The sequence below is a fragment of the Cololabis saira genome, chromosome 18 (genome assembly GCF_033807715.1).
Source record: "Cololabis saira isolate AMF1-May2022 chromosome 18, fColSai1.1, whole genome shotgun sequence".
NCBI lineage: Eukaryota > Metazoa > Chordata > Actinopteri > Beloniformes > Belonidae > Cololabis > Cololabis saira.
The window spans coordinates 263,214-289,169 of record NC_084604.1 but is presented as its reverse complement, the minus strand read 5'-3'; the positions used below and the strand labels follow the sequence as shown (position 1 = coordinate 289,169).

General features: G+C 47.9%; 1 protein-coding gene across 1 annotated transcript in view; it reads right to left on the bottom strand.

Moving 5' to 3' along the window:
• nt5dc1 (5'-nucleotidase domain containing 1) overlaps window positions 1-25,956 on the bottom strand; it is a 220,510-nt gene that overhangs the window by 39,930 nt on the left and 154,624 nt on the right. The window contains exons 9-10 of the mRNA XM_061707416.1: window positions 20,149-20,270; window positions 10,984-11,157 (exon numbers count right to left, since the gene is read on the bottom strand). Of these exons, the coding sequence (XP_061563400.1) occupies window positions 10,984-11,157; window positions 20,149-20,270 (296 nt within the window). The remainder of the gene's footprint in view (window positions 1-10,983; window positions 11,158-20,148; window positions 20,271-25,956) is intronic.

The following is a 25,956-nucleotide window of genomic DNA, read 5'->3' as shown; positions in this document are numbered from 1 at the left end:
TTAAATAAAATAATTGACGCAAAAACACAGTTTCTAGTACAAAGGCTTCGCCTGGAAAACTTTGCACATGCTAACAGATCGGGAAAATACTTAGCCAATCAATTAAAAATAAACAAAGAAAAAACAACCATAACATCCATTAAGGACCAGTCAGGGGGAGTTACACATGACCCCTGTTTAATAAATTCCGTCTTTAGAGACTTTTACTATAAATTATACTCGTCACAAATTGAACCATCTGATCAATCCATTAATGAGTTTCTTGGAGACATTAATCTGCCGAAGTTACATCAGGAACAGGTTACGAATTTAGACTCACCGCTCTCAATAGGAGAACTCCATGAAGCTCTTCAACATATGCCCAATAATAAAGCTCCGGGCCCAGATGGTTTCCCAGCTGAATTTTACAAGGAATTCTGGAGCATATTAGCACCAACATTTTATAAAATGATTCTAAATGCTAGGGAGAATAAAAGCTTACCCTTAAATATGAACTCTGCTAATATTAGTCTTTTATTAAAACCGGACAAAGATCCCTTGCTCCCATCGAGCTACCGCCCAATTTCATTGATAAATGTAGACCTTAAAATAATTAGCAAGGCCCTTACTGAACGTCTGAAAAGAGTCACCCCTTGATACATCCGGATCAAACAGGCTTCATTAAAGGTAGACATTCCTCTACTAATATTCGCAGATTATTAAATATTATAGACTATTCGAGTATCAATAAACAGGAGACTACTATTATATCCTTAGACGCGGAAAAAGCATTTGATAAGGTAAATTGGAAGTTTCTATTGGCAACTTTGCATAAATTTGGATTTGGCGAATCTTTCATTGACTGGATAAAAATATTATACAGCTCTCCCAAGGCACGTGTAAGGACAAATGATCAAATCTCTACAAGTTTTACCTTGCAAAGAGGCACTAGACAGGGTTGCCCTCTCTCTCCCTCATTATTTGCAATATTTATTGAACCTTCAGCAGCAGCTATTAGACAAAATCTAAATATTAAAAGGTATACAATGTAAAATATTAGAGCACAAAATAAGTCTTTATGCGGATGACGTACTCCTCTTCCTCCAGAACTCACGATCTTCACTATCACAGACAATTGCACTTATAGAGGGATTTTCATCTCTGTCTGATTATTCTATTAATTGGTCTAAATCCACTGTTTTGTGTGTTAACTGCAATTTTAGGAATATAACAAATACTCAATTACAATCAGGGAACATTAGATATTTAGGCATAAACATCTCCCCTAGGCTGTCAGAGTTAATAAAATTAAATCATGTTCAGCTTATAAAGAAAATAGAAGATGATCTTTCTAGATGGAGCTCTCTCCCCATTTCGCTCATGGGTAGAATAGCCACCATTAAAATGATGGTTTTACCAAAAGTAAATTATTTTTTCTCAATGATACCATGCAAACCCCCTCTTTCCTGGTTTAAATCGTTGGACTCATATGTATCAAAATTTCTGTGGAAAAATAAAACTCCACGTATTAGTTTAAAGACATTGCAAAAATCCAAAGAATATGGAGGTTTAGAATTACCTAATTTTCAGTACTACTTCATAGCCAGTAAGTTACAGTATATTGTAAAATGGTCAAAAGATCATCCTTTAGATAGTCAATGGCTGGACTCAGAGCAAGTGTTTTGTAATGAACTAGAAATCTCAGAGTTACCATTCATTAGTCAAAGTATCAAACATCATCAATGTTTCAAAAGCATTAATATTAGCACAACCTTATCAGCTTGGTGGGAATTTCTTAAAATAGCTAAAATTTAACTTTTTCCATGTGACCGTACACCCATATGGAACAACCCAGACATCGTGAAAAATGATAAAAAGATGGTTAACTTCGTTCAATGGAGAGATCAAGGAATACGGTACTTACAGCACGTAATTGTAGGAGGACAGTTTGTACCTTTCAATACACTTATTGTTCAATACGGAGTTAGCAGGAATACATTTTTAGAGTATCAACAACTTAAGGCAATAATAAATAAAACATACAAAATTAGCCAATTAGATTTACAACTTCCCGCTAAGATAATAGATTTATTGAATCTAAGCACTTTAAAGTTGTTATCAAAACTCTACAGGTTAGTGTCTAAACTGGACGATTCAGTCTTTCTCCTGATCTCTAAGTGGGAAGCGGATCTCTCTCTGAATACCGACCAGCTTTCTTGGTCACAAATATGCTTAAATACGTTTACTATGACTAAAAACCCAAACCTACAACTTATACAGTACAAAGTTCTTCATAGAATACATTATACTGGACAAAGGATGTTCCAGATGGGCTTTGTCACCTCTAATATCTGTTCACAGTGCACAGAGAACACCCCAGATAATTATATGCATGCTTTATGGTTCTGTACACCGGTACAGAGGTTCTGGAAGGAGACTTGTGAGGATTTATCCACATGGATCAACCACAGAATCCCAGTGTGCCCCACGGTATGTATATTAGGTCACCTGGGAGACACTCAAATAGATCCTAATTGGACACACCGGGTTCTCACTGCCTTATGTATCGCAAAGAAAACCATTCTAGTAAATTGGAAACAAAAATCCAGTTTATGTATCAACCATTTTAGGAATATTTTATCAGATCATATTAGTAGTGAGATAATGTCTGCCTCCACTGAACAACATTCGGCTGAATTGCACTCTCTGTGGTCCCCGTTTATTGGCTTCGTTACCTAGTGGGGGCGGGGGGGGGGGTGATCTCGTAGCCCTTGGGGTTGGGGGTCGGCTTGGGGGGTCTGGGGCGCGGGCCTCTGGTGGCCCCTGGGGGGCGGTGGGGGGGGCCGCGGGGCCCTGTCCCTAGCGCCTTGGGGGCCTATGGGGGGGGGGGGTTGCCTCATGGCGGTGGGGGGGGTGGCTGGGGAGGGCTCGGGCGGGGGGCTGTGGCTTGGGCGTCTCCGGGCCTCCCGGGGGGGGCTGGGCTGTGGACATGGGGGTCCCACCCGGAGGGCCCGGCCCTGCCTCGGTGGGGGGTGGCTGTCTGCGCTGGGGGGGCATTGCTGCCTTGGTCCTCCGTCGCTGGGCGGGGGCCAAGTGCCCCTGCGGATGTGGGGACTCCGTGACCCTTGGGGTGTCCGCCGGGGTGGCCTCGGGGGGGGGGGTGTGGCCGGGTCCGGGGAGCGGGCCTCCCCTGACTGGGGGGTGCACGGGCGGGCGCGACGGCGGGGTGGCACCATTCCCAGGTATCTATGTCTTATGTTGTCAGTATGAATGGGAGGATGTTGGACCGTTTCCCCCTCCGTCTGGGGGCTCTGGCGGCGCCGGGGGCGCCCGTGGAAGTGCGGTGGGGCCCTGGCCCGGCTCGGAGGGCCGGCCCCCGTCTACTGGATGGCCGGTGGGGGGACCCGGGTGTCTTATCAGGGCCGGCTTTGCTGGTCCTGCTTCCTGGCTTCGGCCTCCGCTCCCCCTCTCTCCCCCCCTACACGATTCATACGCACATAGGCGAAGGGCGGGGGGTCCGGGTCGTGGGGGGCACCGTCCCACGTGGCCCGGCAGTCCCCGCCTCACGGTTTTAACAGCAAAATAGACACTGCACATTCAACACTTAATAAATACATTTGACAAGGACACGTAGTTCGGGAGGGGGGGGGGGGGGTCGGTGTCAATCGATACTTGGCCCTCCCCCCTCCCTGTTTTTATGGCATTAATCACACGCACTCAACACCAGGGGAGGGAGGGGGTCCCACATCACCCGCGTTCCCTCACCGGCCTGGGACAGGTGGGTCGGGTTACCCGGGCCTGGCGGGGCCTGGCGGGGCCCGCCGTGCAGCCTGGGGTGCCTTCTGGCGGTGCTGGACCCCCCCGGGGAGGGGGAAACGGTGCGTGATTGTATGTCTGTGTCGGTGAGAATGCGGTATGGAAGGGTCCTGCCATGGAGGATTTGAGCCTCCATTGGCAGGACATCAAAACTTAATAATTTATGAATATTATATTATACAAAGATGGTTATTATTAGTAGTATTATTATTATTATTAGGGCCGGAGCACTTGCAGTGCGAAGGCCCTATTGTATTTGCAGGAATTTTTATTATTAGGGCCCGAGCACCTTCAGTGCGAAGGCCCTATTGTATCTGTAGGAATTTTTATTAGGGCCCGAGCACCTTCAGTGCGAAGGCCCTATTGTATCTGTAGGAATTCTTCGCGTTATTATTAGGGCCCGAGCACCTTCAGTGCGAAGGCCCTATTGTATCTGTAGGAATTCTTCGCGTTATTAGGGCCCGAGCACCTTCAGTGCGAAGGCCCTATTGTATCTGTAGGAATTTTTTTTCTTTTTTCTTCTGACGAAAGGAGGGCCTTTTTGCCCCCCTAAACGTGCCCAAAAAGTCACCAAATTTTGCATGCCAGTCAGGCCTGGCGAAAAATTTGACATTTAATGGTTTACATTAATGGGCGTGGCAAAATGGCTCAACAGCGCCCCCCGGAAAACTTTGTGCCTCAAGCCCCACAATATGGTTTGACGTACATGCACGAAAATCGCTACACACCTGTATCAGTACACAACTTAAAGAAAAGTCTCTTGGCGACATGGCCGAAACCGAACAGGAAGTCGGCCATTTTGAATTAATCGTGTCACTTTGGCGCAATTTATGCCATTCCTTCGGCAGTTAATACGGCCCGAACCGTAACGTGCACCCAAGTGTGTTATACATCAAAATGTGCGTCTCCATCCTGCAACAACACGCATTACTTTTCTCTTTCAAAAGCATTACCGTGGCGACGCTAGACGCCAAAAAGCGCGCCCACCCTTCATCTGGTTGGTTCAGACAGAAAAAATTTTGCGCCTCAAGCCCCATAATACGGTTTGACGTACATGCACGAAAATCGGTACACATCTTTATCATGTCGCAACTAAAAGAAAAGTCTCTTGGCGCCATGACCGAAACCGAACAGGAAGTCGGCCATTTTGAACATTCTGAATTAATCGCGTAATTTTGGAGCAATATGAGCCATTCCTTCGAGAATTAATACGGCCCGAACCATAATGTGTACCCAGATGTGTTATACATCAAAATGTGCGTCTCTATCCTGCGACTATGTGCATTACTTTTCTCTTTCAAAAGTGTTACTGTGGCGACGCTAGACGCCAACAAGCCCACCCCCCCTTCATCTGATTGATCCATATTTGATAGTTCCCCAAAAGGCACCAAATTTGGCATGCAAGGCAGGCCTGGCGATAAATTTGATATTTCATGGTTTGTATTAATGGGCGTGGCAAAATGGCTCAACAGCGCCCCCTGGAAAACTTTGTGCCTCAAGCCCCACAATACGGTTTGACGTACATGCACGAAAATCGGTACACACCTGTATCATGGCACAACTTAAAGAAAAGTCTCTTTGAGCCATGGCCAAAACCGAACAGGAAGTCGGCCATTTTGAATTAATTGTGTAATTTGGGCGCAATTTATGCCATTCCTTTGGCAATTAATACGGCCCGAACCGTAACGTGCACCCAGCCCAGGTGTGTTATACCTCAAAATGTGCGTCTCCATCCTGCGACTACGCGCATTACTTTTTTCTTTCAAAAGTGTTACCGTGGCGACACTAGACGCGAAAAAGGGCGCGTCCCCTTCATCTGATTGGTCCATATTTGATAGTTCCCCAAAAGTCACCAAATTTTGCATGCAAGCCAGGCTTGGCGATAAATTAGATTTTTCATGGTTTGCATTAATGGGCGTGGCCTAATGGCTCAACAGCGCCCCCTAGAATATTTTTCTCTGACATAACTTTTGAATGGTTTGACATAAAGAGTCGTGGGTGGTGTCATGGGACTCGGTATTGAGTCCTTGACCATAATTGGTGAAAATTAGCCCCGCCGCTTCTTCTGATTGGTTGTCCCTTTTTTCTGCTATAACTTTTGAATGGTTTGACATAGAGAGTCGTAAGTGTCATTTCTGATATGCTTATGGGGGGCGGTGGACGTGAGTGCGAGGGCCCGTTCATCGCTGCTTGCAGCTTTAATTATTATTATTATTTTTCTGACAAAAGGAAGGCCTTTTTGCCCCCCTAAACGTGCCCAAAAAGTCACCAAATTTTGCATGCAAGTCAGGCCTGGCGATAAATTTGATATTTCATGGTTTGCATTAATGGGCGTGGCCTAACGGCTCAACAGCGCCCCCTAGAATACTTTTCTCTGCCATAAGTTTTGAAACGTTTGACTTAAAGAGTCGTGGGTGGTGTCATGGGACTCGGTATTGAGTCCTTGACCATAATTGGTGATAATTAGCCCCGCCCCTTCTTCTGATTGGTTGTCCCGACTTTCTGCTATAACTTTTGAATGGTTTGACATAGAGAGTCGTGGGTGATATCACCAGATTCTGTATGGAGTCCTTGACCTTCATTGGACTGAATTAGCCCCGCCCCTTCTTCTGATTGGTTGTCCCTATTTTCTGCTATAACTTTTGAATGGTTTGACATAGGAAGTCGTGAGTGGTGTCATGGGACTCTGTAATGAGTCCTTAAGCTTCGTTGGCCTTAATTAGCCCCGCCCCTTCTTCTGATTGGTTGTCCAGATTTTCTGCTATAACTTTGGAATGGATTGAAATAGAGAGTCGTGGGTGGTGTCATTTCTGATATGCTTATGGGGGGCGGTGGCCGTGAGTGCGAGGGCCCGTTCATCGCTGCTTGCCCCTTTAATTATTATTATTTTTCTGACAAAAGGAAGGCCTTTTTGCCCCCCTAAACGTGCCCAAAAAGTCACCAAATTTTGCACCCAAGTCAGGCCTGGCGAAAAATTTGATATTTAATGGTTTGTATTAATGGGCGTGACAAAATGGCTCAACAGCGCCCCCTTGAAAACTTTGTGCCTCAAGCCCCACGATACGGTTTGACGTACATGCACGAAAATCGGTACACACCTGTATCATGGGACAACTTAAAGAAAAGTCTCTTGCCGTCATGCCCGAAACCGAACAGGAAGTTGGCCATTTTGAATTAATCGTGTCACTTTGGCGCAATTTATGCCATTCCTTCGGCAGTTAATTCAGCCCGAACCGTAACGTGCACCCAGGTGTATTATACATCAAAATGTGCGTCTCCCTCCTGCGACCACACGCATTACTTTTCTCTTTCAAAAGCGTTACCGTGGCGACGCTAGACGCCAAAAAGCGCGCCCACCCTTCATCTGGTTGGTTCAGACAGAAAAAACTTTGCGCCTCAAGCCCCATAATACGGTTTGACGTACATGAACGAAAATCGGTACACACCTGTATCATGTCGCAACTAAAAGAAAAGTCTCTTGGCGCCATGGCCGAAACCGAACAGGAAGTCGGCCATTTTGAACATTCTGAATTAATTGCGTAATTTTGGAGCAATATATGCCATTCCTTCGAGAGTTAATTCAGCCCGAACCGTATTGTGAACCCAGATGTGTTATATATCAAAATGTGCGTCTCCATCCTGCGACTACACGCATTACTTTTCTCTTTCAAAAGTGTTACCGTGGCGACGCTAGAAGCCAACAAGCGCACCCCCCCTTCATCTGATTGGTCCATATTTGATAGTTCCCCAAAAGGCACCAAATTTGGCATGCAAGGCAGGCCTGGTGCTAAATTTGATATTTCATGGTTTGCATTAATGGGCGTGGCAAAATGGCTCAACAGCGCCCCCCGGAAAACTTTGTGCCTCAAGCCCCACAATACGGTTTGACGTACATGCACGAAAGTCGCTACACACCTGTATCAGTACACAACTTAAAGAAAAGTCTCTTGGAGCCATGGCCGAAACCGAACAGGATGTCGGCCATTTTGAATAAATTGTGTCATTTTGGCGAAATTTATGCCATTCCTTCGGCAGTTAATTCAGCCCGAACCGTAACGTGCAACCAGGTGTGTTATACATCAAAATGTGCGTCTACATCCTGCGACTACACGCATTACTTTTCTCTTTCAAAAGTGTTACCCTGGCGACGCTAGACGCCAAAAGGACCGCCCCCCCCTTCATGTGATTGGTCCATATTTGATAGTTCTCCAAAAGTCATAAAATTTTGCATGCAAGCCAGACTTGGCGATAAATTTGATATTTCATGGTTTGCATTAATGGGTGTGGCCTAACGGCTCAACAGCGCCCCCTAGAATACTTTTATCTGCCATAACTTTTGAATGGTTTGACATAGGAAGTTGTGGGTGGTGTCATGGGACTCTGTAATGAGTTCTTAAGCTTCGTTGGCCTTAATTAGCCCCGCCCCTTCTTCTGATTGGTTGTCCCTTTTTTCTGCTATAACTTTTTAATGGTTTGACATAGGGAGTCGTGGGTGGTATCATGGGACTCTGTAATGAGTTCTTAAGCTTCGTTGGCCTTAATTAGCCCCGCCCCTTCTTCTGATTGGTTGTCCCGATTTTCTGCCATAACTTTTGAATGGTTTGACATAGAGAGTCGTGGGTGGTGTCATCAGATTCTGTATGGAGTCCTTGACCTTCATTGGCCTGAATTAGCCCCGCCCCTTCTTCTGATTGGTTGTCCCTTTTTTCTGCTATAACTTTTGAATGGTTTGACATAGGAAGTCGTGGGTGGTGTCTTTTCTGATATGCTTATGGGGGGCGGTGGCCGTGAGTGCGAGGGCCCGTTCATCGCTGCTTGCAGCTTTAATTAGCATTATTATTATGTATAGTATATTATTATTAGTATAGGTATCGGATAGGTGAATGGATGAATGAATGGGATGCCTGGGTCTGGGGCCCTCCGTTGTCGGGCCTGCACGGGTGTCGCCTTGTTGGGGGGTTCCCTCTCTCCGGGCCCGTCTCCGGTCCCCCCCGCTGCCTCTGCGGCGGGGCACCCCTCTGGTCTTGGAGGGCCACTTTCGTGGGGGACGGGTGCGCCTGCCCGCGACGGCGGCCGGGGCGGCTCTGTCTCTCCGGGCAGGCTGGCCCCCTGCCGGGTGGGGGTCGTTGGCCTGAAGGGTGAGTCCGGCCCGGACGGGTGGCCGGGGATTGCCTGGGTCGCGGTCCGCCGCCGCGGGATCCCTTGCTGCTTCTTCCCGCGCCGTGGGGGCCCCCTCGGCCGCCGCCGGGGGGGGGGGGGGGGCTCGCAGGTGGTGGGTTGCCTCTATCCTACTTCTCCCCTCTGTGGGGTTGCCGGTGGCCTGGGTTCCGGGCTCTTCCGTGTCGGCCTCTGGTCTCGCGGGTGGCGGGGTTGCTCCCTCCCCTCCCCCACTATACACTTCAGGTGGAGCTTTGTTTGGCTTATTACACACACACACACACACACACACACACACACACACACACACACACACACACACACACACACACACACACACACACACACACACACACACACACACACACACACACACACACACACACACACGCATGATCATATACATACACACACACATAGACATACACACTGGCTTGTTCACCTGCATGCTGGCTCTCTAGTTTTTGGGTTTAGGTAGCGATAGCGATAGCTTAGCTCAGACTGCGATCAGATCTCAAGATTTAGGTCGATTGCTGTTATTGTTTTGGTTGGCTCCGTGCCGGTTTCGTGCTTTGTTTGTGGTTTTTGTTGCAGATTTCCAGTGCTTGACGTGTGTCTCCGTGTGTTCCTGCTTCCTGGATTGGCAGTGGATGTCGTCACCCCCCCCCCCCCCCCAAAAAAACAAAAAACAAAAAAAAAAACAAAAAAAAAAAAACACTGGGTTTGTATGTGTATATTTATGTATGTGTATGCATATGTGTGCGTATATATATTAAATATAGTAATAATGCACATATATACACTTTTGGTTTCTACCGTCATGGTATCAATCAATAATATGTGTGCAGACAAGGTAAAAAAAAAAACAAAAAAAAAAAAACAGTGGTGTTTTCATGCATTTTGGCCGTTCGTTTACACGAAAAACGAAGCTCAAAGTCTCCAAAAACGATCATTTCTGAAAACTCCAAAGTGGAGATTTGCAAAAACTCCGTCTTCACATTTGCTTGTAAACGGAGGGAAACGGACATTTAGGCTTCAGAACGTCACATTATGAGACAGAAACGTCACCAGCGTCATGTGTACGACCTGATTACAATCTGTAAACTGTAGTTACTCGTGTCATTTGTTGATGTTTTTTTCCAGGATTCTGATTGGCTAGCATGACTATCTTCTCGTTACACTGCCCCCTGCAGGTTTGGCTGCTCATAGCACCGTAACAGCTTATTTATGCTGGTTCGTGTAAATGATGGTGTTTTTCAAAACGTCCTGGACAAATCTATCTGATTTATTGTTAACATGATCATTGTGGAGCTTGATGGATAATTGACAGTTCATAGGTCACCTGACCTAAAGTTAGAAGCAAATCCATCATTGTCATCATCGCACAAGCTATTTCACCTTTCGTGCAGGCATCAATTATGAGATTGAGGTTATAGCAATGAGAGTAGCTGTGAGTCGCTCAAATAACACTAAAAAATAACATGAAATAAACAAAGTTAACGAATGGAGCGAATTAATTTAACAAATGAATCACTTTTACATTGCTGTGGAGGAAGAGAATGCTGCTGACCGACTGAGGTTCCAATCCCTCGTCTCTCTTCCAAGATGCTGCACAGACACTAAACACAGTTTCTCCAAATATCTGACTGGCCTTGCTTTGTCTTTGTTTTGTAAAGACCTTGTTTGAGGTTCTTTTCCACATCATTGATCTCCATCTTGTCGCTAGACTACATCCTGATCCTGCAGTGTTTTTTTTAGCCGCCCACAGCAAAGTTCAACCCGCCCGTTCCCAACGCAGCCCTCTACCACCCGACCTGCACCGTGGATGCACCGGCCTGTGCTGCATCCATCCGCATCATCCCTCCTGGATTTACATGTTCTCGTGGATATTGGAGCAACTCAGAGCAATGGCATCCGGAAGACATTCCCGTCTGCACATGCAGCGCGGTAAAAGTCTCTAGTAAGGAGAGGGCCGGCGCTGGGGGTGGGGGAGACCCTGCTGAACACAAACAGCTGCTCCAGTCAACTCACCTCAAACTTTCCCCTTTTCTCCTGCGGTTCAGCTTGGGCCTCGTTGAACGTGGCTGCGCTGCTTTTGGAGACGCCCTCCCCCTCCATTTCCTCCACGACCATCACCGTCTCCCACTGGCTGAAGCTGCTGGCAGGGAACATGTCTGACCTGATGCTGTCCCCGAAATACACCACCTGCAGGGGGGACACGGAAACACACGTGACTGGAGAGAACAGCTTAAGAACATTTACATTATTAGTTAAGCAACATCTTTTGAATCAGTATAACTAACAATTATAGAACATTGAAATAGAGATCACTGAAACAAGCAGCTTGCTGAGACTGATTGTCTGACCTGCTGGAAATTGAAACATAGTTGGTTTGATGAATGTATTTTTTTCTTTCTTTTTTCTGTATTAGATCAGAAGCGTTTTGCCTCTCTTCAAACTCTCTCTTCTCTTCTGATCTTGATCATCTCTGCATCCCCTCGCTCCAGCTTGGCTCCAGCTTGGCTCCAGCTTGGTTCCGACGTGGCTTGACCGAACTCCCCCCCGGAGGGTGGTGGGGGAGAAAACGTGCCCGCATCGGATCATCCTGTGGGGAGATCCGTAGCGGTCTCCCGCCCCCCTGCGGCCCCGGAGCGCTGCGGCGCCGCCGGCTTCCATGCTCCTACTAACTTTATCTCTGTTTTGAGTTCTTTGGCCAGGAGGTTCCGATCCTCCGGCAGCTGTCCACATCAGCCCGAGAAGCAGATCCTCCGGCAGCTGTCCACATCAACCCGCGCCTCGGTGATGAAATGGGAGCCTGATTACAGTGGGCTGTCCCGCACCTGGAGGCCGCGTCAAGAGGCTCCGGGATCAGAGAGATCGCCCCGGCTGTTGCACGCTTGCACGTCTTTTCTTTTCAAAGTTAGGACCAGGAGAGAGCCCCGCAGGAGCCATCTGCCCGTAGGATCCCTGCAGGACAGAGGAACTGAGCCGAACCGAGCCGCATGGAAAGCCCCGGCAGAAACCTGATCACCCTGACAGAGCCCGCAGCCCCAGATCCGGAGACCGGAAGGCGTGAGGTTTATGGTTCTGGGTGATCAGTTTAATCTAGAGCGGGTCAGAGCTAAATTTGTGTTTAATGAAGTTACTGTACGCATATTACTGTGTAACGCCGGCAACTACCGGCATTATTGTTGTTTGTTTATTCTGTGACGCCATTTTTGCCAGTTATTCACGGTTTAAATGCCGTCTTTGTCATCCCGTCTGATTGCAAGTGGCGTGGCGAGGGCGCTGCCATCTTTAAATACCACAGGGCTGACCGTTTGCCGGACACGTGTTGCTACGTTGTGTTTTGAAACATAGATGATCGTTTTGTACCACGTGTTTATTATTTTTGATTTGTTTTCCCTTCATGCAGTTAACGTTTTAGTCTTGTTGTTTTCTTGATGGTTAGTGTTTTATGTTTTAACGTAGTGCGCCCTCAGAATTTATTTGGGTGTCGCTTTTACCATCTGCTTGGCTTAAATGGCTTATCTGCTTGGTACCTGGATGTAAATAAATTCTGATGGATTTTAATGAGAAGTTGTTTGTGTTGTTTGCACATATTTCGTCACAATGGCTGTTTGACAGAGCTAGAGCCGAACTAGTAATTGCCTTCAACGGTTATTCTGTAGTGATAATAGTAAGATTTACAGAATAATATCTATTTTTGAGACTGATTTGCTGCTACAGTTATCATTTTTCCTGGGAATCCAGGTGGTGCCCCGATTTTGATTAAGTCATTTTGGTAATTCAATTTGATAAGTAATCTACTTTATTAATTATTAATAATTGTTGAATAAAATTATTAATAACTCTTGATAACTGGAACAGTGCAACCGCTGTGGCACAACAGTTTGCTTTTATCATATACTGTATTATTTTAAAATGTTGGCGGACGGACAGCTGCAGTCATGCTGTAGCTAATGGGGATCCTTATTAAACAATTAAACAATTAAACTTCAGCTGTCGCTGAGACGTCGCCCCCCGATCTGCCCTGATCTCCTCCCTGATCACTGCCCTCTTCCCCTTCCCTCTTCTCCGCCCAGATCTCCTCCCTGATCTCTGCCCTCTTCCCCCTCCCTCTTCTCCGCCCAGATCTCCTCCCTGATCTCTGCCCTCTTCCCCCTCCCTCTTCTCCGCCCAGATCTCCACCCTGATCTCTGCCGTCTCTGATTCCAGAAAAACTGCAGCCTTTCAGATTCTTTTGGGGTCTAAAAGTTATACCTAGTTAAACCTCATTTCTGGAGGTTGTTGTGAACAAACGGACTCCAGCCTTCAAGGCTTCTGGAAGAACTGTTTTTTGATTACAACTCACAAACACCTTTTTCTGTTCTGACACATGTCACTAATAAGCTTTGTGGTTTTTTTTTGTTAAGACAAGGATCCGAGGTCTTACCTTCAAACGTTTCTGACAGTTTCGGCGGAACTTCCGCCTTCTTCAGAGAGTGTCACATGATGGAATGTGACACGTCTTATCAGCTGTTGTTACTATGAGGGTGTGACCAACCTGTCAGATTTGACAGGTCGGTCACGCCCCCCGCTAAAAGAAAAGGCATTGCAAGAGACCCATAAGTCAGCCATAACGGACCATTGCAAAAGGGAGAATCACATCATGAACTGGGACAAAGCCAGAGTCATCGGCACCAGCGCTGGATCATGGAGGCCATAGAGATCAGGAAACATGGACAATACACGATGAACAGAGATGAGGGAGCGTACATGCTCTCACACATGGACCAGTATCTTGGAGCGGCGGGAGGACAGCGGGGGGCGTGGCCGGCCTGTCAAATCCAGTACTGGAGTTGAGGGGGAATGAGGGGGGATGGTATCCCCCCCTGAAATAAAAACGGTCCAAATCACCCCCCCTTGAAATAAAAACGGTCCAAATCATCCCCCCCTGAAATAAAAACCGTCCAAATCATCCCCCCTGAAATAAAAACGGTCCAAATCATCCCCTCCTGAAATAAAAACGGTCCAAATCATCCCCCCCTGAAATAAGAACGGTCCAAATCATCCCCCCTGTAAAACTGCCATCCCTCCTTTCCATCCCTTATGTCATTTCATCATGAATGTGGTTTTACTGCTATTTCAACATTTAGAGTCATCACCAGAAAAATAACACCAGAAAAATAACTTATTTGAAACATTGTCACATTCCATCACGTGACACTCTCTGAAGAAGGCAGAAGTTCTGCCGAAACTGTCAGAAAAGTTTGAATCCTTGTCTGAACAAAAGAGAACCACAAAGCTATCAACACTGAAGACATAATGAACACAAGACAACTACATGTCACTAATGGTGCTTCTCCACTAGCACCTACTCAGCCCGACTCGACTCGCCTTCGTTCTTTTCAACTACGGGTCTAACGTGCCGAGTAGATACTTTTTCTGTATCTATTCTGCCGAGGTTCTAAGCTGCTGAGTCGTCTGTATCTGACATCATCACACTACAGACCACCGATTGGTCGGGGGGTTGGAGTCAGACGTCTGAGTCAGGATGAGGAAATCAGAGAAAGAGACTCTGACGGATTCTTGTTAATTTTATTCAACCAGCATTGGCAGCAAAAGTCTGTTTCATGATCCAACTCTGAGGTGCAGATGTTCATAAACCTGGTGCTGAAGAGAGAATTAAAAAGGGATCTAGATGGCGATAAGGAACGACCAGATCTACCAGGAGCTCTGTCTCTTCATAGCTGCTCACGGCTCCAGCTGACTTTTCAGCAGCGCTGAGACAAACTAACAAAAAAAAAGCGTCGCCGCTTGAAGCTTTTCTCTCTCTCTCATTTTTTACCACAGACCCAGCAGCACATCTATCATCTCCTCCAGGTTCTACATCTTTATTGTTGTTGTCTTCTTCGTTTAGATCACACAATCAAATACGTCACAGCAGCTTCACTCCAACCTCCTACTTCTGCTCAAGGTGCTGGATTGTTATGGAAAAGAAACTTGGCCAAGTAGGTGCTAGTGGAAAAGTGCCATAAGTGTGAGGAGGCCTCCGGCTCTGCCCCAATGGAGCTCTCTTCTGTGTGAGAGACCAGCTGACGGCTTTCGCTCGCCTACGTTTGAGAAGTGAATCACCGAGACCTGGCCCGACCTTCTCAAGCAGGGCGAGACACGTCCATGGCGTAAGTCTCTGCGTGTGTGGCGAGGCCGGCCCTCCCTGCAGGAGTCAGAGGGCCATAAAGAGGATGCAGAACATTCCAGGAGCCGCCCCCCCCGGGGCCACGCTGTGATTCAGGCGGCCTCGGCCACATGTAAACAAACGGGCAGGAAAACTGGGGCCTGAGGGGCCGCGGCTGCAGGAGTCACGTTTCCAGCAGACATGGAACCCCCCCCCAACCTCCCATTGCTCAGCAGCGCTGCTGCCAGAGTCATGGGATCATTGTGATAAATATTTACAGAGTCCTGGGATTCCAGCGCTTAGGCAACATATCAAAGAAGGGAGTCATTATTGATGGATACAGTCACATTATCCTTAAGAGGACCGAGTCATCAGCTGTTTCTGGGACACTGGTTCATTGTTCAACAGGTCAAAGTGCAGCTGTTGGTGCTTGTCCTTTGCTGTTAACCCTGAATATGTACGTTTCCCTAACACATCTCACATCTTTCACAGCAGCTTCCCAACGAGTCTCAAGTCCAGGCGTTAGCTTCCCCCTTAGCCCTTTCATTGTAGCAGTGCAAATCTGCTCTGTATCGGCATGATTGTTGGTGGAGATGGATGGCGTCTGTCAGGAAGTGTTGGTGATCCGGCAAAACAATCAATTCATCAATACCAATACATGACACTAAAGTGTATTTGCAAGGTAAATCAGTTTATTTGATCGTTAGTTAGTCTGTGGTCTGATAAAAGCTGTTGAGAAAAGAACCTTCTTCCCTGGTGTTAAATGCCGGCTGTCTACCAGCGACACCTCCTGAGGGAGTGAGCCAGACTCCGAGTCTGGATGATTGCAGCCCGGCTGTGACCCCCCGACATTTTCGGCGCCGTGTTTAGCGCCGGCGCTAATCTTCCCTGAATGCCTCCATTCAGGCCACCTGCTCTCAGAGCCGCCAGGTGAAAGTGGAGAGGAGCGACAACACAAAGAGCCCGGGGTCATCCTGGAGGACTGTTTAAAGAAGCTCTGAGATTCCAGCAGAGCGTTCTCCACGTGGCTGGGAACAGACGGGGCATTGAGGAGAAGCAGGGGAGGGCTGGGGAGGGGGCGATGACGAGTGCTCCACGTCAGCCTCACCAACGCGCCGCTGCCTTCTGCATTCTGTTACTCTCAAGCCGGAATTAGAAAGTAATGTAAAAATATGACCTGCCCTTTCAGGCGTAGCTTGTGAGGAGTTGGACCACGGTGAGCCAGAATTAAATAGTCACAAGATCCAAATAAATCTCAACAAATCTACAAAGAAGCTCCTTCTAAACCTGACGACTTTTACAAAAGTTGGCAATGTCTCCAAGAGTGTAAATACCAAACGATGGGAATACTAGCTACTGGGAACACCTGTCACTTTTCCAAGTTCCCAAAGAAGACCAAGATGTCTGCTGGCAGGTGGTTGAGAGGGTCTGACAACCCAGGAAGACAAGAATGGCTTGTCCGGCCACGGAGAGCGACTTGTCCGGCTACAGAGAACGACTTGTCCGGCCACAGCAAACGACTTGTCCGGCCACAGCAAACGACTTGTCCGGCCACAGCAAACGACTTGTCCGGCCACAGCAAACGACTTGTCCGGCCACAGCAAACGACTTGTCCGGCCACGGAGAGAGACTTGTCCGGCTACAGAGAACGACTTGTCCGGCTACAGAGAACGACTTGTCCGGCCATGGAGAGAGACTTGTCCGGCTACAGAGAACGACTTGTCCGGCCACGGAGAGAGACTTGTCCGGCTACAGAGAACGTCTTGTCCGGCTACAGAGAACGACTTGTCCGGCTACAAAGAACGACTTGTCCGGCCACAGCGAACGACTTGTCCGGCCACAGTGAACGACTTGTCCGGCTACAGCAAACGACTTGTCCGGCCACGGAGAGCGACTTGTCCGGCCACAGCGAACGACTTGTCCGGCCACGGAGAGAGACTTGTCTGGCTACAGAGAACGACTTGCCCGGCTACAGAGAACGACTTGTCCGGCCACAGTGAAGAACGACTTGTCCGGCCACAGTGAAGAACGACTTGTCCGGCCAGAGTGAAGAACGACTTGTCCGGCCACAGTGAAGAATGACTTGTCCGGCCACAGCAAACGATTTGTCCGGCCACAGCAAACGACTTGTCCGGCCACAGCGAACGACTTGTCCGGCCACAGCGAACGACTTGTCCGGCCACAGTGAACGACTTGTCCGGCCACAGTGAACGACTTGTCCGGCCACAGTGAAGAGTGACTTGTCCGGCCACAGTGAAGAGTGACTTGTCCGGCCACAGTGAACAACTTGTCTGGCCACAGCAAACAATTTGTCCGGCCACAGTGAAGAACGACTTGTCCGGCCACAGTGAACGACTTCTCCGGCCACGGAGAGCGACTTGTCCGGCCACAGCGAACGACTTGTCCGGCCACGGAGAGAGACTTGTCTGGCTACAGAGAACGACTTGTCCGGCTACAGAGAAGAATGACTTGTCCGGCCACAGTGAAGAACGACTTGTCCGGCCACAGTGAACGACTTGTCCGGCCACAGTGAAGAACGACTTGTCCGGCCACAGAGAAGAATGACTTGTCCGGCCACAGAGAAGAATGACTTGTCCGGCCACAGAGAAGAATGACTTGTCCGGCCACAGAGAAGAATGACTTGTCCGGCCACAGAGAAGAATGACTTGTCCGGCCACAGGGAACGAATTGTCCGGCCACAGCGAACGATTTGTCCGGCCACAGCAAACGACTTGTCCGGCCACAGCGAATGACTTGTCCGGCCACAGTGAACGACTTGTCCGGCCACAGTGAAGAATCACTTGTCCGGCCACAGTGAACAACTTGTCCGGCCACAGCGAACAATTTGTCCGGCCACAGTGAAGAACGACTTGTCCGGCCACAGTGAACGACTTGTCCGGCCACAGCGAACGATTTGTCCGGCCACAGCGAACGACTTGTTCGGCCACAGTGAAGAACGACTTGTCCGGCCACAGTGAAGAACGACTTGTCCGGCCACAGTGAAGAACGACTTGTCCGGCCACAGCGAAGAATGACTTGTCCGGCCAAAGGGGAGAACGACTTGTCCGGCCACAGCGAACAACATGTCCAGCCACAGGGAAGAACAAGTTGTCCGGCGAAAGAGAACGACTTGTCCGGCCACGGAGAGAGACTTGTCCGGCTACGGAGAGAGACTTGTCTGGCTACAGAGAGAGACTTGTCCGGCTACAGAGAGAGACTTGTCCGGCTACAGAGAGAGACTTGTCCGGCTACAGAGAGAGACTTGTCCGGCTACAGAGAGAGACTTGTCTGGCTACAGAGAGAGACTTGTCCGGCTACAGAGAGAGACTTGTCCGGCTACAGAGAGAGACTTGTCCGGCTACAGAGAGAGACTTGTCCGGCTACAGAGAGAGACTTGTCCGGCTACAGAGAGAGACTTGTCTGGCTACAGTGAAGAACGTCTTGTCCAGCCACAGTGAAGAATGTCTTGTCCGGCCACAGTGAAGAAAGACTTGTCCGGCCACAGTGAAGAAAGACTTGTCCGGCCACAGTGAAGAAAGACTTGTCCGGCCACGGAGAGCGACTTGTCCAAGCATGATATGATCAGAGAAGAAAAGGTTGGTGTGATGCCTCTAGTTCTGGCCTGTGTTCTGTTTCCTGCTCTTGGACCCTGGTTGTTCTCCTTGTGTGGAGTTGGTGTTCCTCATGATGAGCAACTTTTATCACTCTTTTATCTCCAGTAGTGTCGGACCTCGATGCCTCCCAGGTTTGGCTTCCTTCTCTAGCAGATCATTAAAGCTGACTCAAAAAAAAAAAACATTCTTGGATTTACTAAGATTCTTTCAGCCAATATGAACCCAATAGATTCACCATCCTCACGTAATTTAATAACCCCCCCCCCAAGACTGATATAAATGGGATGGAAAAAAAGCCTGACTACACAGGTATCAAGAAAAGTGAACAACTGTCCCTCCAAATATGCTGGGTTGTACGTTTATCAGTGAACTCTGGGTGCACTGACACTCAGCTAACCTGTCAACAGTCAGGCCAGGAAGCATGTTCCTCCTCTTCTTCACACTGGTGCGAATCTCCCTGAGCCCATCTATCATGAAGCCTTCATCACTTTCAAGCTCTGCCAAGAACTGAAGTTGGAGTCAACCTCAAAGTGTGTTTGAGACGTCCTTCAACCAGAGGCCCGGCTGCTTCTGGGATCTTACCCTGGATTTAGACCGAAAGTGTCAAAAATCGCCTGTCGACGGCTGCAGTGGGCGGGGCTTTCAAGCTGCACGTCAGAACTGGAGGGAACAAAGTGCATATAGTCTACACATATCTATATATAGCTGCACATCTTCAGTTTCCTATTTCACCATGGATCACACTTCGGGAAGCCTTCTCTATATTTCTGCGTTATTTCTGCGTAGATAAGAGTGAGTTTGATGCTACTTAACCAGGTTGGTCCTGGATCAACATCAACCATCGTTGGTCCTGGTGAAGCTGCAGTCTGTCTGCAGTGAACACTGACACACCGGGTCGTAGCGGATTTGGTCATGTTTAAACTGTGTTTTGTGATAATGAATAAGCATGGTTTTTAATTTTTGTGCGTTGGATCGATGTAGCAAATAAAATCGTTGGGACCATACAGCTCCTCAACCATCAGTTACGTGTTTCACATGAGCAGATCAGGTAAAAACGGCAGTCAAATCAGCAAAAATGTCAGTTTGCTGGATGGAATATATTAATTCCTGATAAGATAAGTTTGTTAGTGCACAGCTCTGCTCATGTGTGCATGTGAATGAGTGTACGTTTGTGTGTACATGAAAGTACAATCTGCATTGAGGCTTCTCGCTTCGGGAATCCCGGTCTGTGATTGGACGCTGCCTCGGCGTCGCCGCTGCTACAAATTGAGATTTTTCAACTTCATATTGACACTTTGGACGCCTCCGACGCCTCCGTGGCCTCCGAGGCCTCTTGCAGCGCTTTCATAGAAAATGAATGGCAACGCCTATGACGCCCGTGGCCCTTTTGGTGTGAATCCGGGGTTAGTGGCTCCGGCGTACCTTGGGCTCCGGCTTTCCCGTCATGGTCTTGAGCAGATCCTGGAGGTGTGGCCAGTTGCCCTGGGAGTACCAGCCGGGTTTGTCCAGTAACGGCAGCCCCTCGCTCTCCTCCACGTCATTCACTGGACACAACAAGACCGGAGGGAGACAAAGCAGTTTGATCAAAGAGAAGGTTGCTACAGGAGCATGCACGGACGCATGCACGCACACGCGCGCGCGCGCGCGCGCGCACACACACACACACACACACACACACACACACACACACACACACACAGGAGATCAAAGTTTACCGTGAACATACCTAATTAGTTCTTAACGAAAATAAACTTTAACACCAGCTACTTTTTGCTACCTGCTGTAACCGTCAAAAAATATGTAACAGTTGGTTGTTGTCATGGATACGTTGTTGCTTCCCTGACACGGAATGATATGCTGTGATAAGGCTTTAGAATAGAAACCGTGGTATATAAGATAAGATAAAATAAGATAAGATAAGATTGTCCTTTATTTCTCCCTCAATGGGGAAATTCACTTTGTGCAGCAGCATACACTCAACACACACATGCAGGGAAAGGGTAAAAATAAGTAAAAAATATATAATTACAGAATATAAACAGTATACTCTATACAATGGAATGAAAAATAATATCCTCATTATACCACAGTTAACAATCAATCAGATTGCAGGATTTCATCTTTCCGTTTTCTAATGGTATTTTTATGTCTCAGAGAGAGCAGGGAGTGAGGGATCATGGGCAGTTGATGTGTGCATGTATACGATGTGGCTCTTTGCAGTAACATAGTAACCAATTGTGGTTCTTAGCCTCTGACTGGTTGGCCACCCCTGTAATAGACGCTATATAAATTAAAGCTGCAAGCAGCGATGAACGGGCCCTCGCACTCACGGCCACCGCCCCCCATAAGCATATCAGAAATGACACCACCCACGACTTCCTATGTCAAACCATTCAAAAGTTATAGCAGAAAAAAGGGACAACCAATCAGAAGAAGGGGCGGGGCTAATTCAGGCCAATGAAGGTCAAGGACTCCATACAGAATCTGATGACACCACCCACGACTCTCTATGTCAAACCATTCAAAAGTTATAGCAGAAAATCGGGACAACCAATCAGAAGAAGGGGCGGGGCTAATTCAGGCCAATGAAGGTCAAGGACTCCATACAGAATCTGATGATACCACCCACGACTCTCTATGTCAAACCATTCAAAAGTTATAGCAGAAAATCGGGACAACCAATGAGAAGAAGGGGCGGGGCTAATTCAGGCCAATGAAGGTCAAGGACTCCATACAGAATCTGATGATACCACCCACGACTCTCTATGTCAAACCATTCAAAAGTTATAGCAGAAAATCGGGACAACCAATCAGAAGAAGGGGCGGGGCTAATTTTCACCAATTATGGTCAAGGACTCAATACCGAGTCCCATGACACCACCCACGACTCTTTATGTCAAACCTTTCAAAAGTTATGGCAGAGAAAAGTATTCTAGGGGGCGCTGTTGAGCCGTTAGGCCACGCCCATTAATGCAAACAATGAAATATCAAATTTATCGCTTCAGATGAAGGGGGCACGCTTTTTGGCATCTAGCGTCGCCACGGTAACACTTTTGAAAGAGAAAAGTAATGCGCGTAGTCGCAAGATGAAGACGCACATTTTGATGTATAACACACCTGGGTGCACGTTACGGTTCGGGCCGTATTAATTGCCGAAAGAATGGCATAAATTGCGCCAAAATTACACAATTAATTCAAAATGGCCGACTTCCTGTTCGGTTTTGGCCATGGCGCCAAGAGACTTTTCTTTAAGTTGCGACATGATACAGGTGTGTGCCGATTTTCTTGCATGCACGTCAAACCGTATAGTGGGGCTTGAGGCACAAAGTTTTCCGGGGGGCGCTGTTGAGCCATTTTGCCACGCCCATTAATACAAACCATGAAATATCAAATTTATCGCCAGGCCTGCCTTGCATGCAAAATATGGTGACTTTTGGGGAACTATCAAATATAGACCAATCAGATGAAGGGGGGCGCGCTTTTTGGCGTCTAGTGTCGCCACGGTAACACTTTTGAAAGAGAAAAGTAATGCACGTAGTCGCAGGATAGAGACGCACATTTTGATGTATAACACACCTGGGTGCACGTTACGGTTCGGGCCGTATTAATTCTCGAAGGAATGGCTCATATTGCTCCAAAATTACGCGATTAATTCAGAATGTTCAAAATGGCCGACTTCCTGTTCGGTTTCGGCCATGGCGCCAAGAGACTTTTCTTAAAGTTGCGACATGATACAGGTGTGTACCGATTCTCGTTCATGTACGTCAAACCGTATTATGGGGCTTGAGGCGCAAAGTTTTTTCTGTCTGAACCAACCAGATGAAGGGTGGGCATGCTTTTTGGCGTCTAGCATCGCCACGGTAACGCTTTTGAAAGAGAAAAGTAATGCGTGTTGTCGCAGGATGGAGACGCACATTTTGATGTATAACACACTTGGGGGCACGTTACGGTTCGGGCCGTATTAACTGCCGAAGGAATGGCATAAATTGCGCCAAAGTGACACGATTAATTCAAAATGGCTGACTTCCTGTTCGGTTTCGGCCATGTCGCCAAGAGACTTTTCTTTAAGTTGTGTACTGATACAGGTGTGTAGCGATTTTCGTGCATGTACGTCAAACCGTATTGTGGGGCTTGAGGCACAAAGTTTTCCGGGGGGTGCTGTTGAGCCATTTTGCCACGCCCATTAATGTAAACCATTAAATATCAAATTTTTTGCCAGGCATGACTTGCATGCAAAATTTGGTGACTTTTTGGGCACGTTTAGGGGGGCAAAAAGGCCCTCCTTTCGTCAGAAGAAAAAAGAAAGAAAGAAAAAGAAAGAAAAAAAAATTCCTACAGATACAATAGGGCCTTCGCACTGAAGGTGCTCGGGCCCTAATAATAATAATAAAAATTCCTGCAAATACAATAGGGCCTTCGCACTGAAGGTGCTCGGGCCCTAATAATAAAAATTCCTGCAAATGCAATAGGGCCTTCGCACTGCAAGTGCTCGGGCCCTAATAATAAAAATTCCTGCAAATACAATAGGGCCTTCGCACTGAAGGTGCTCGGGCCCTAATAAAAATTCCTGCAAATACAATAGGGCTTTCGCACTGAAGGTGCTCGGGCCCTAATAAAATTGAATTGAACTTTGTGCAGCATTGTCAGAAGACGGCAGGAGTGGGTAGAATCAGGGGGAAATGATTTTTGTTTAACCTTTACGGTCGTGAAGATGCGAGCAGGACTTTTTTTTTATCCGAGCATCGCTGATGGAGGAGCCTGCTGATGTGATCACACCTGGGATCCTTTAGGGATCCTCAACATTGGGACCAGATCAGACCCGACTGACTAACACGTCCAGATCTCGTTCTGCCTCCCAAGTACCGGTCCGACATCAACATGCACACAGCCGGTACAACTGTCTCTAAAAGCTTTCAAGTGTAAATACAAAACGATGGGAGTACTAGCTACTGGGAACACCAGTGTTGTGCAACTCAGGTAGCTTGGCTGATTAGTTATCGAAGGGTTATTAATAATTGTATTAATAATTATTAATAATTAATAAAGTTGACTATTTATCAAATTGAATGATCAATATGATAAATTTAATCCTCGGGGCACCACCCTAGGCCTTAATCTAGGGAAATGATAACTTTTAACAGCAGAAAATCAGTCTCAATATGATTTGAATTATCCTGCAGAACAGCAAATCTTACTATATCTTACAGAATAACAATGAAGGCGTGATATCCGAACACTAGGCTCTGCTTAAACAAATCAATTTGTGACCAAATCTGGCATGAAATAACAACAATCACTCATTAAAAATCAATCAGAATTTATCTACATATCAAAGAAGATGTAAATGGATACCCAATAAATCCCGATGGCAGAACTTAAGTATCATAAAACAATTAATTAACTAGAAAAACATCAATAGAAAAATATGACATGAAAGTTAAATGCATGGAATGAAAAAAAGAAATCAAGGCAATAATAAAAATGATATCACAAACATGTACAGTTTAAAATATTGCAGTGTTTAAAGGGTGGTATTTTAAAGATGGCGGAACTCTGTGGTATTTAAGCATGGACGCGCCCTCTGGGCCACGTGCAATCGGACCGGATGGCGAACGCAGCATTTAAAACGTGCCTACGGCAGAAAACAACGACTACCAAATAATCAAACATGATAATGATAACAATGATGATGTAATCTCAGCTCTGAACGCAGATTTAGCTCTGTAACACTCCCAGTTAAACTCATACACCCAGGTCTCAAAACCTCACGCCTCCTCGGGTCTCCGGGTGCCGATCAGGGGTTCCTGCCGGGTCTTTGGTCGGAGTCCGATCCCAGAGAGTCCTCCCGCCTCTCCCGCTCCTCCTCCTGACTCTGGAATCACGAGAGGACGGGGGTACAGCTGAAGCAGCCGGCGCTCCAGCCCCGGTCCGGAGGCTATCACGTCGTCTCGGGGGCGCGCAGGGCCAGTCTACTTCTTCTGAGTGCTGGTGCCCGTCGGCCTGAGCGCGTGGCCCCGGGACGGGCGGCGGGATGCGTCTCGGTTCTGCGCGGGGCAGGCTGTCCACAGGTCCTTTCAGGTGAAGTTTAAGAGCAGAGAGAGAGGTTAGAATAGAGGAACGGGTCTCACCCTGGGCCGGGGCCGAGCTTCGGAGCGGCTTCCCCCCCCTTTCCAGCTCCCAGGGACCGGGGATACGTGAAGCAGGTGATGGGGGCGGCTCCGCGCACCGCGGCTTCAACGGGCTGCAGGTCCAACGGAGCGGCCCGATGGGGCCTTACACCTCCCCCCAGCCGGGGGGAGAAAGGAAGATGGGATCTTGGCCCAGAGCCAAACGATCCAGCTCGGATGAGAGGGTGATCGGAAGAGAGAGAAAAGGAGCAGCAGCAGGGTTTTGATCCTACGCACGCTGCGGTGACGTCATCGGTGCCTCGTTTGTGATTGGATGCGCGCCGCTTGTAGGCGCCGCCCCCCCCCCCACGCAAGGCATGCTGGGGGTTGTAGTTCATGGCAACGGAGGCCTGTTCAAAGAGGCACATTAAAGCGGGTTCCAGGCTGGGGGGGTTGCTGGTATTTAAGAAGCAGTACCATTTTGGAGGCCTGGTTTTCGGGCTCCGCTGTGTCCGGCTCCCCCCCAGGGGGTGTCGTACATCCCCAGGGAGTCTGTTTCCCTGGCAGAAACTTTCCTTGCTTGCTTTGATCTGTTTTGACCCCCCCTCTAGGGGTCATAAACTTGCTATCTCGGGCTAGGCAGTGGGGGTCGCAAACGGACTATCTCGGCCGAGATCACCAGGAGGCACATTGCAGCCGATTTTCAGCTGAGCCGTTTCAAAGTTGAATATACACATTCACAAAGTGTTCATACATTTTATAAGTTCACATGGGCACATGGGCGAGCACAACACCAGTCACTTTTCTAAGTTCCCAAAGAAGACCAAGATGTCTGCTGGCAGGTGGTTGAGAGGGTCCGACAACCCAGGAAGAGAAGAACGACTTGTCCAGCCACAGAGAACGACTTGTCCGGCTACAGAGAACGACTTGTCCGGCTACAGTGAAGAACGGCTTGTCCGGCCACAGAGAACGTTTTGTCCGGCTACAGAGAACGACTTGTCCGGCTACAGAGAATGACTTGTCCGGCCACAGTGAATAACGACTTGTCCGGCCACAGAGAATGACTTGTCCGGCTACAGTGAACGACTTGTCCGGCTACAGAGAATGACTTGTCCGGCTACAG